Here is an 11,231-nt window from a genome sequence, read left to right as displayed (position 1 = left end):
TCGTGAGAGGCACCCATGACGCTACGGGGGAACCGGAGGGAGGGGAGAAAGCCCATTTGTTTTGGCACCCACTAAATCCACGAGGCCCGCTCCTCATTGGCTGACAGGCTGGCGGTGAGGGTGTCTAAGCGCTGCCTTCCTACTGCTCTAAACAGTGGCCCCGCCTTTGCCCGGGTTTCCTAAAAAGAGAAGAGCGCGGGAGAGAACCCCGCACGAAACTCAGCTGACTGGTGCCTGCGAATAATGGCCTTTGGCCTTAAGTTTGCATCTGTTCCAACCGTGTGCCCACTCTCGCCTTGTAGTTGGGCATGAGCTTAGACCTTTTAATTGAAATAGACCTTAACTGTAGCATTAAAAGCAGGCTAGTACTTTACTATATAAATTATAATAATATATATGCACGCTTTTTGTTATCCCAAAACTGACTAGATTTTTTTTCCCCTCTTATGTATGAGTGGGTTATAAAGATGTGGGTTTCCCCCCCCCCCTTATTCACAATTTTAAGTGAATCACTGCAGTTGCTTAGTTGGTAACACAATTGTTAAGTGAATCTGAATTCCCCATTGACTTTGCTTGTCAGAAGGTTGTGAAAGGTGATCACATAACCCCGGGATACTGCAACTGTCATAAATATGAACCATTTGTCAAGTGCCTGAATTTTAATCACATGACCGTGGGTGTGCTGCAATCCTCGTATGTGTGAAAAATGGCCATAAGTCAACTTTGAATGGTCACTAAATGAATTGTTGTAAGTCAAAGTCTGCCTGTATAGTATGTTATCTTTTGTAGAAACTGATATAGGGGGGGGGGAAAGAATACATTGTTCTTTTTCCTATGTCATAGTTATTTAAATCTAATTTTCAGGTACTGTAGAAATACGATAGAATTAGATTTTCAAAACAAGAAGCTAACCTATCTCTGAACAGTATTGATAGTACCTTTGTGAATTTTATAGAAATTATTGAGATAATGATTTTTTTATATATACAGCTTGTAATTGTAAGACACAGTGTATTTTGTATAACTCAACCTGTGTTCATAGTATTGTGGGAAACCAGAAAATTGAGTTGAGCAAGATATGATTATGTACACAACTTTATTGTCAGAGTGGGATTGGGTTATATGAATTAATTGATGGATTAAAATCCTATTGCTGAAAATTGTTGAAAACATTGATCTAATTTTATCTTTTACATAAGTGATATTATAGAACTGTTACAGAATAGAAAGGAGTGCATATTCAGTTTGTTAAATAAATAATGCTACTACAATATCCACAACATTGATTATGTAAACATTTCAAATAGTTGTTTAATTTTTTTAAAGGTAACTTATGCAAGAATCATGAACTGCTGAACACAGTGAAATATCTGAAGCACAAAGAAGAGAGCCTTCTAAAAAGACATTTTATATCCTAGTTACAGGCTGGGATAACTTTTATTTATATTTTTATCTTGGTGAATATTTACAATGAATGGGCACAGTGATGAAGAAAGCACAAGGAACACTAGTGGAGAATCAAGGTATGCACTGGGATTCACTTTGATATAATCTTAATATTTTGTATAACCTTTGAAAATTTACATAGTTGTTTTGGGATTTCAGACTTTATGTATAGTGTAATATTGGTAAATCTTAATTTTATCTTAATTTTTGTACTGTTTTAACTGTTTTAACCTTGCCCTGTAAACTGCCCTGAGTCCTTAGGGAATAGGGCGGTATAGAAATAATAATAATAATAATAATAATAATAATAATAATAATAATAATAATAATAATAATAATAATAATAATAATAATAATAATACTTCAGTCACTCCATCCAGCCACCTCATTCTCTGTCATCCCTTTCTACTCTTGCCCTCAACCTTTCCCAGCATTAGGCTCTTCTCCAGTAAGTCTTTCCTTAGGTGGCCAAAGTGAGTTTCAGCTTGAGGATCTGGCCTTCTAAAGAGCAGTCAGGGCTGATCTCCTCTAGGACTGACCGATTTGAATGCCTTGCAGTCCAAGGAACTCGCAAGAGTCTTCTCCAGAACCATAGTTCAAAGGCCTTAATTCTTTGGCGATCAGCCTTTCTTATAGTCCAACTTTCACTGCCATACATTGCAACTGGGAAGACCATAGCCTTCACTATATGCCCTTTTGTTGGCAGGTGATGTCTCTACTTTTTAGTGTGCTGTCTAGATTTGCCATGGCTTTCCTCCCCAGGAGCAAGTGTCTTTTAATTTCTTGACTGCAGTCCCCATCTGTGGTGATCTTGGAGCCCAGGAAAATAAAATCTGTCACTACCTCCATTTCTTCCCCATCTATTTGCCAGGAATTGAGAGGGCCGGATGCCATGATCTTGATTTTCTTAATGTTTAGTTTCAACCCAAGTTTTGCACTCTCCTTCTTCACTCGCAACAAGAGGCTCTTTAGTTCCTCTTCACTTTCTGCCATTAGAGTGGTATCTTCTGCATATCTTAGGTTGTTGATATTTCTCCCAGCAATCTTAATTCCAACTTTTGATTCATCTAGCCCTGCCTTTCTCATGATGTGCTCTCCATATAAGTTAAATAGGCAGGGCGACAGTATACAGCCTTGCCAGACTCCTTTCCCAATTTTGAACCAATCAGTGGTTCCGTGTCCAGTTCTCACTGTTGCTTCTTGGCCCACAAATAGGTTTCTCAAGAGACAAATAAGATGGTCTGGTACTCCCATCTCTTTAAGAATTTGCCACAGTTTGTTGTGATCCACACAAATGCTTTAGCATAGTCAATGAAGCAGAAGTAGATGTTTTCTGGAACTCCATAGCTTTTTCCATGATCCAGCGTATATTGGCAATTTGATCTCTAGTTCCTCATAAAATGGGGCAAAGTTCACCTAACAACTGTCTTGCTTAGCAACAGAAATTTGGGGTTCAATTGTGGTCGTAGGTCGAGGGCTATCAGTACTCTAAATAGGAAACCAAACTAAAGTTGAGAATGATGTAAGAGTCTTAGGGAAGATGCTTTAGAGCAAAGTTGGAACAAGAACTGAAAGGAAGAAGGAGCAGGCGTAAAGGCAAAGCTACCTGTTGCAAAATAATTGTGAAGAACAATGTAAAATTAAGCTTGTCTGTTGCTCATCTACATTTTTATGCATGTTTTTCAGAAATATGTCACTTTATCTCAGTACCCATTTATGAAATAAAAACAGTAAATGATTTGGTAAATCTTATCAAACTAAGTGAGGGTGGGGCTCAGTTACATAGATTTCAGCATTAGCCATACTGGCTAGGAGATTTTAAGAGATGATATTGAGCAGCATTTCTCAGCCTTGATAACTTTAGGATTACTATTCTGGCTGGGGAATTCTGGGAGCTTGAATCCACACATCTCAAAGTTGCTAACATTGAGAAATACTGTCTTAGAGGATATCCAGTTTGAGGAACATTAATCTAGGGTTGTTCTGAAGTAATAACCTGTATGTAATAATCTCTCAGCACTGGTATTTGATACAGATCTGTACAATAATGCTAGTTGTCATGTTAGTGTTAATTCTGGCATACTAATTTATAGATTTGTTAAAATCTTTTATCATTTCATACAAAAATTGCCATTGATTTGTGCATTTAATCAATTTTCAGCAGAATTTTATGAAAAGAAATGCAGCCTTTAATTGATTTATCAATAAGATCAGTTACTGATTGTTTTAATAATTATTTAGTAAATGTTAAAAAAGATATACTTTCTTTAAAAGTGAGTTTAATACTGTACATTTATTCTGGAATTAAGTAACTACCGGTAATTAAGATCCAGTTTGATGTAGTGTGGTTAAATTGCTGGCCTAGAAACCAGGAGACTACAAGTTCTATGCCTTCTTTAGGCATAAAAGCAGGGGGGGGGGGTAAGAGAGAGAGAGAGAGAGAGAAAGTAAGAAATTTAAAACTAAGATCAGTAATTAATCTTAATGGATTAACATACCATAGTCCCTTGAAACTAATATATTGTCTCTGATGAGCTTATTTAATATCCATTTGATTGAGCGGGTGTGCTTTTCTGTTCTAGAAATTTCATCTTGTTGGTATTCTTAATTTTGTAGATCTTATTAAGTCCAGACCACTTTAGTTTAGATCAGTTACATATTTTCCCATACACAACGTCTCTTTTATTCATTCACTTTATTCATTAATTCATGCTTTTTATCAGATATTTCTTATATTAAAAGTAGATCCTTGAGTATGGAACTCCACTCTTGGCTTTGGTCAGTTAAGATTTTAAGTGTTTGGGGGAAGATAAAAGTAGAGACTGTTAGAAATCTTTCTTGTATCCATGCCAGATAGTGTTTCTGCTAAGGGCAATATTGGTCCAGTTTTAGTATTTTGATCAGTATGCCACAAATGTAACCTAAGGAATGAATTTAAAACCATGATTAATCTGACTGCTTAAGGGTGAAAAAAAATTACTGAAGAATAGAAAGATATTGAGAGATTCTGAATGCAAACAGACTATTTAGCATTTTGTAGATTAGGAAAAGGACATAGAAGGAAAAATAGTGATAGAATATAATCTGAGTATGAAATCGCTGCAAGAATATGCATTTTAGTACCGCATGAAAAAGTATTAGAAAATTAATCTCCCAACATAATGTGAAATCAATGTAGACAATGAGGAGGAGGAAAATGTTTGGAACACAGTGAAATAATTATACTATAAAGGGACATACAAGCGGGTGGTGTTATGTTAAATAAAAATATGAAAAGGATGCTTGAGGAATGATGGAGTGAAATAAGTTGTGGATGAAGAAAAAAAGATTGATGGAAAAGCAACAAAAGAAAAATTTTGTATGGGTGTATGGGTCCTCAGCTTAAGCAATAGTTCAGAATTACAACCTATCTGGAAAAAGGGAGAATTATTATTCAGGTTTGATAGTTGTTCCCTAGTCAGGTGACTGCAGGTCAGGTGTTCATGTGACTGTTCATGGTACTGCTGAAAGGTGGATGTTACTTCCAGTTTTTGATAAAAACATGCCATGCCAAACAATAGATTTGCTTAACTACTGCTGCAAAAGTCATAAAATGGGTCAATCCTGTAACCAACCTGATTTATGCCTATAATAGGCAGCTTCATTATGGTCGCGTATCAAGGACTACTTTGTACTCAAAGAGGGAATGATTAAATGAAAAGATATAGAGAAAATGCGAGTGATCTTGATGGAAATAATTTTGGGGGGGAAATTGGAGGAGAGGGCTAGAGAAGTTTGCAGTTGTGTGAATGGAATGAAATGATTAGAATTAAATTTCAGTGATGGAATGCTGGAAGGAATATTTGAAAGATTTGCATAGGAATGATAGTGATATACTGTACTCAACAGTGGAATTGATACAAATGTAATAATTGATAATGTCTATGGTTGAAAATAAAGTTATAAAATCAGTGAGATTATTGAAAGAAGGTAAACCAGGTTGAAGTAGTGTAACTGAAGAAATTAAAACATGATAAATTCTGACTATGCCTCTTAATGGGAACAATTCCATTATTGTTCATTTTGTACAAAGAAAAAAATAAAGGTAAATGCACAATATAGCTCAAGAGTGTTAAGGAAGAATTTAGCAAAATTGTGATCAAAAGAACATCAGTTTGTGCTCAGAACTCGGTTTCTGTCATTCAGATGTCTAGAGAATCCGCTAATATTTACATCTGTGAAATCATCCTTACAGAACCTTCTGTAGGGAGAAACAATAGGAAAGGATTTTTCTTAATTTAGGCATCTGTTTTGACTTTCCTGTATTTCTTGTTTGAATGCAAGCTTAAAATCTAATATGCTACAAAGAAATACTCGTTCATCTATTCTAAAATATGAACTGGGCCATTGAGTTCTCGTCCATTCATTCATGTTTCTCAGAAATAGGAGTATTCTTTTTGTAAAAAGAAAAACCCACTAGTTTTCTATATGGGACCCTTAGATTAATTTGAAAGCTATGTTATATGCTTCATTTCAATCTTTGTAAATTCTTAAACATTTTTATGACAGGTAACATTTGTAATAAACATTGCATATAGTCATGCAAATATAATTAATAATAATAATAATAATAGTAATAGTAATAGTAATAATTATAGAGTTGGAAGGGACCTTGGAGGTCTTCTAGTCCAACCTCCTGCTCAAGCAGGAAACCCTATACTATTTCAAACAAATGGTTGTCCATTCTCTTTTTTAAAACTTCCAGTTTTGGAGCATTCACAACTTCTGGAAGCAGGTTGTTCCACTGATCAGTTGTTCTAACTGTCAGGAAATTTCTCTTCAGTTCTAGGTTGCTTCTCTCTTTGACTAGTTTCCATCCATTGCTTTTTGTGCTGCCTTCAGGTGCTTTGGAGAAAAGCTTGATTTCCTCTTCTTTTTGGCAACCCCTGACATATTGGAACACTGCTATCATGTCATCCTAGTCCTTCTCTTCATTAAACTTTGTTGTTGTTAGCTGTGAAGTTGTGTCCGACCCATCGCGACCCTATGGACAACGTTCCTCCAGGCCTTCCTGTCCTCTACCATCTTCTGGAGTCCATTTAAGCTCACGCCTACTGCTTCAGTGACTCCATCCAGCCATCTCATTCTCTGTCGTCCCCTTCTTCTATTGCCCTCAATCTTTCCCAGCATTAGGCTCTTCTCCAGTGAGTCCTTCCTTCTCATTAGGTGGCCAAAGTATTTGAGTTTTAGCTTCAGGATCTGGCCTTCTAAAGAGCAGTCAGGGTTGATCTCCTCTATGACTGACCGGTTTGATCACCTGGCAGTCCAAGGGACTCGCAGGAGTCTTCTCCAGCACCATAGTTAAAAGGCCTCAATTCTTTGGCGCTCAGCCTTTTTTATAGTCCAACTTTCACTGCCATACATTGCAACTGGGAAGACCATAGCCTTGACTATACGTACTTTTGTTGACAGGGTGATGTCTCTGCTTTTTAGTGTGCTGTCTAGATTTGCTATGGCTTTCCTCCCCAGGAGCAAGCGTCTTTTAATTTCTTGGCTACAGTCCCCATCTGCAGTGATCTTGGAGCCCAGGAAAATAAAATCTGTCACTACCTCCATTTCTTCCCCATCTATTTGCCAGGAATTGAGAGGGCCGGATGCCATGATCTTGGTTTTCTTAATGTTAAGTTTCAACCCAGGTTTTGAACTCTCCTTCTTCACCCGCAACACGAGGCTCTTTAGTTCTTCTTCACTTCCTGCCATTAGAGTGGTATCATCTGCATATCTTAGGTTGTTGATATTTCTCCTGGCAATCTTAATTCCAACTTGTGATTCATCTAGCCCTGCCTTTCTCATGATGTGCTCTGCATATAAGTTAAATAGGCAGGGCGACAGTATACAGCCTTGCCGGACTCCTTTCCCAATTTTGAACCAGTCAGTGGTTCCGTGTCCAGTTCTCACTGTTGCTTCTTGGCCCACATATAGGTTTCTCAAGAGACAAATAAGATGGTCTGGTACGCCCATCTCTTTAAGAACTTGCCACAGTATGATCCACACAATGAAAGGCTTTAGCATAGTCAATGAAGCAGAAGTAGATGTTTTTCTGGAACTCTCTAGCTGTCTCTATGATCCAGCGTACGTTGGCAATTTGATCTCTAGTTCCTCTGCCTCTTCGAAATCCTGGCTGTACCTCTGGTAGTTCTTAATCCACATACTGCAGGAGTCTAACTTGTAGGATTTTAAGCATAACTTTACTAGCATGAGAAATGAGTGCAATGGTGTGATAGTTTGAACATTCTTTGGCACTGCCTTTCTTTGGAATTGGAATGTAAACTGATCTTTTCCAATCCTGTGGCCACTGTTGAGTTTTCCAAATTTGCTGGCAAATTGAGTGTAGCACTTTTACTGCATCGTCTTTTAAGATTTTGAATAGCTCAGCTGGAATACTGTCACCTCCACTAGCTTTGTGGTTGCTCAGCTTTTCTAAGGCCCACTTCACTTCACATTCTAGGATGTCTGGCTCGAGGTCAGTGTCCACCTCATTGTGATTATCAGGGACGTTAAGCTCATTCCTCTATAGTTGTTCTGTGTAATTTTGCCATCTCTTCTTAATCTCTTCTGCCTATGTTAGGTCCCTGCCATTTTGGTCCTTTATCGTGCCCATTTTTGTATGAAACGTTCCCTTCATCTGTCCAATTTTCTTGAAGAGATCTCTGGTCCTCCCTACTCTATTGTTTTCTTCTATTTCTTTGAACTGTTCATTTAAGAAGGCATACTTCTAGCTATTCTCTGGAATTCTGCATTCAATTGGGCGTATCTTTCTTTTTCTCCCTTGCCTTTCACTTCCCTTCTTTCCTCAGCTATTTATTTGCAAAGCTTCCTCAGACAGTCATTTTGCTTTCTTGCATTTCTTTTTCTTTGGGATGGTTTTAGTTGCTACTTCTTGTACAATGTTGCGAACCTCTGTCCATAGTTCTTCAGGCACTCTGTCTATCAGATCTAATTCCTTAAATCTATTTGTCACCTCTACTGTATATTCATCAGGGATATGATTTAGTTCATACCTGAGTGGCCTAGTGCCTACTTTCCCTACTTTCTTCACTTTAAGACTAAACTTTGCAACTAGAAGCTCATGGTCTGAGCCACAGTCAGCTCCTGGTCTTGTTTTTACTGACTGTATAGAGCTTCTCCATCTTTGGCTGCAGAGCATATAGTCAGTCTGATTTCTGTGTTGACCGTCTGGTGATGTCCATGTGTAGAGCCGTCTCTTGGGTTGTTGGAAAAGAGTGTTTGCTATGACCATCATATTCTCTTGACAAAATTCTATCAGCTTGTGCCCTGCTTCATTTTGTACTCCAAGGCCAAACTTGCCTGTTATTCTGGTTATCTTTTGGCTTCCTACTTTAGCATTCCAGTGCCCCATGATGATAAGGACATCATTTTTGGGTGTTAATTCTATAAGGTGCTGTAGGGCTTCATAGAACTGGTCAATTTCATCCTCTTCAGCACTGGTGGTTGGGGCATAGACTTGGATTACTGTGATATTGAATGGTTTGCCTTGGATTCGAACTGAGATCATTCTGTCATTTTGAGGATTGTATCCCAGTATTGCTTTTCCTACTCTTGTATTGACTATGAAGGCTACTCCATTTCTTCTGAGGGATTCTTGCCCGCAGTAGTATGCCTGATGGTCATCTGAATTAAATTCACCCATTCCTGTCAATTTTAGTTTGCTGATACCTAAGATGTCGATGTTCAGTCTTGTCATCTCTTGTTTGACCACGTCCAACTTTCCTTGATTCATGGATTTTACATTCCAGGTTCCTATGGAGAAAAAAATCTTTACAGCATCGGACTTTCCTTTCACCACCAGACACATCCACAGCTGAGCGTCCTTTCGGCTTTGGCCCATTCGCTTCATTCTTTCTGGCGCTACTAGTACTAGCCCTCTGCTCTTCCCCAGTAGCATATTGGACGCCTTCCGACCTGAGGGGCTCATCTTCCAGCGTCATATCGTTTTTCCTTTTGGTACTGTCCATAGGGTTTTCATGGCAAAGATACTGGAGTGGGTTGCCATTTCCTTCTCCAGTGGATCACGTTTTCTCAGAACTCTCTGCTATGACCTTTCTGTCTTGGTTGGCCCTGCACAGCATAGCTCATAGCTTCGTTGAATTACACAAGCCCCTTCGCCACGACAAGGCATGAAGGGGTTCATTAAACTAGACATACCCAATTCCAGCAACCATTCTTTATATGTTTTAGCCTTCAGTCTCCTAATCATCTTTGTTGCTCTTTTCTGTACTCTTTCAACATCTTTTTTACATCATAGTGACCAAAACTGGATGCAGTATTCCTAGTGTGGCCTTACCAAGGCATTGTAAAGTGGTATTAGTACTTCACTTGATCTTGATTCTATCCCTCTGTTAGCACTGCGTTGGCTTTTTTGGCAGCTGCAACACACTGCTTGCTCATATTTAAATGATTGCCCACTAGGACTCTGAGATCCCTCTCACAGTTACTACTATTGAGCAAGGTACCACCTATACCTGTACATTTAGTTTTTGTTGCCTAAATGTAGAACCTTACTTTTTTCACCTTTGGATTTCATTTTGTTAGTGCCCAATGTTCAAGTCTGTCAAGATCCTTCTGTATCTTAAGCCTATCATTAGGAATGTTGGCTATTCCTGCCAGCTTGGTGTCACCTGCAAATTTGATGAGTTCCCCATCTACCCTCTCATCCAAATCTTTGACGAAGATGTTGAAGAGCACTGGGCCCATTTAGGTTTTCTACATGGATTCACGTGTGCATAATTCTTGTTTTTTCCTGAAAGAATCAAGGTATATTGGCCAGGAGCATATAATCTCTGTTTTTAATAACAGATGCCCATTGGGTAGAAGGGCTGTCTGGTTCTGTTTCGTCATTTATCATGTAAGCTTAACATCTAAAGATCCTTTTAAAGATGTATTATTGATATCATATTCTCACTAGATTTCTTGTTTTCATAGAATTTTGGATGCTATCCTCCACCAATAGGAAAAGATATATATCTTTAAGATATATTTTTTGTGATGGAAAGAGGGCATCCTCTCATTTGGGCAGTTTTAGGAGTGAAGGGACTGAAAGGAGCTAAAGTTCTCTCACCTGTATCTTATTTTCTGGCTATCATTGTCATTGTATACTTTGGAGTTACATGTTCCAATAAGTCCAATAATATTTTGCTATCACAGCTTGCCATTGTAGAAATGCATGAAGAAGTGAAGATTGGTATCCACCTATCCTGTTTTCTCTTTGCGAAACCTAACTTGTGAAACAATATTCAAATAATTCACCGAAATGAAAGATATTTTAGATTAAACTTTTCTCATTTTTCTAGAAATAACCTGAAGACAACTGCATCTTGTTAATAATGTTATTTAGAAATAAATGTACTATAATTTGCAATTATATATAATTAAATGTGCCCACTGTGATTATTTTTTGGTTGTGTATTTAATTCTTCTTTCAGTCACTTTAAGCATTGTAATAATGTTTGAGATGGAGCTGGATTTTAGGCTTTTGGAGACTACAAGTTTCCATAAGCCTCACATTGTATACTTCTACTCTAGATAGTTTAAATATGGTTTTCAAATCACTGTATTTGCCATGGCAACTGGCCTCCTAAAAAGAGAATTCTAAAAAAGTTCAAAATTGTTGATATTTTGGAGATCCTTGAAGATATATCTCTCTGCCCAGGCCTTCACAAAGTCCTGGCATAGGCAAATGCTGTTTGATGGTGTTGTGGAGCTCCAGTTTTTTGGGGGGGGTTTGG

At 38.0% G+C, this 11,231-nt stretch overlaps 1 protein-coding gene across 3 annotated transcripts in view; it reads left to right on the top strand.

Moving 5' to 3' along the window:
• Positions 1–1,365: 1,365 nt before the first annotated feature.
• Positions 1,366–11,231, top strand: part of CHD1 (chromodomain helicase DNA binding protein 1) — an 84,110-nt gene continuing 74,244 nt past the window's right edge. The window contains exon 1 of one of the 3 annotated variants that reach the window (XM_081320547.1): positions 1,366–1,523. In XM_081320547.1, coding sequence (XP_081176673.1) covers positions 1,471–1,523 — 53 coding nt within the window. In that variant the 5' untranslated portion in view covers positions 1,366–1,470. The remainder of the gene's footprint in view (positions 1,524–11,231) is intronic. The other 2 variants (XM_081320546.1, XM_081320548.1) reach the window with 2 other exon arrangements.

This window comes from Vipera berus (genome assembly GCF_964194415.1).
Source record: "Vipera berus genome assembly, chromosome: 2".
Taxonomy (NCBI): Eukaryota; Metazoa; Chordata; class Lepidosauria; order Squamata; family Viperidae; genus Vipera; species Vipera berus.
The sequence above is the reverse complement of the archived record's forward strand: the minus strand, read 5'-3'. Positions and strand labels throughout refer to the sequence as shown.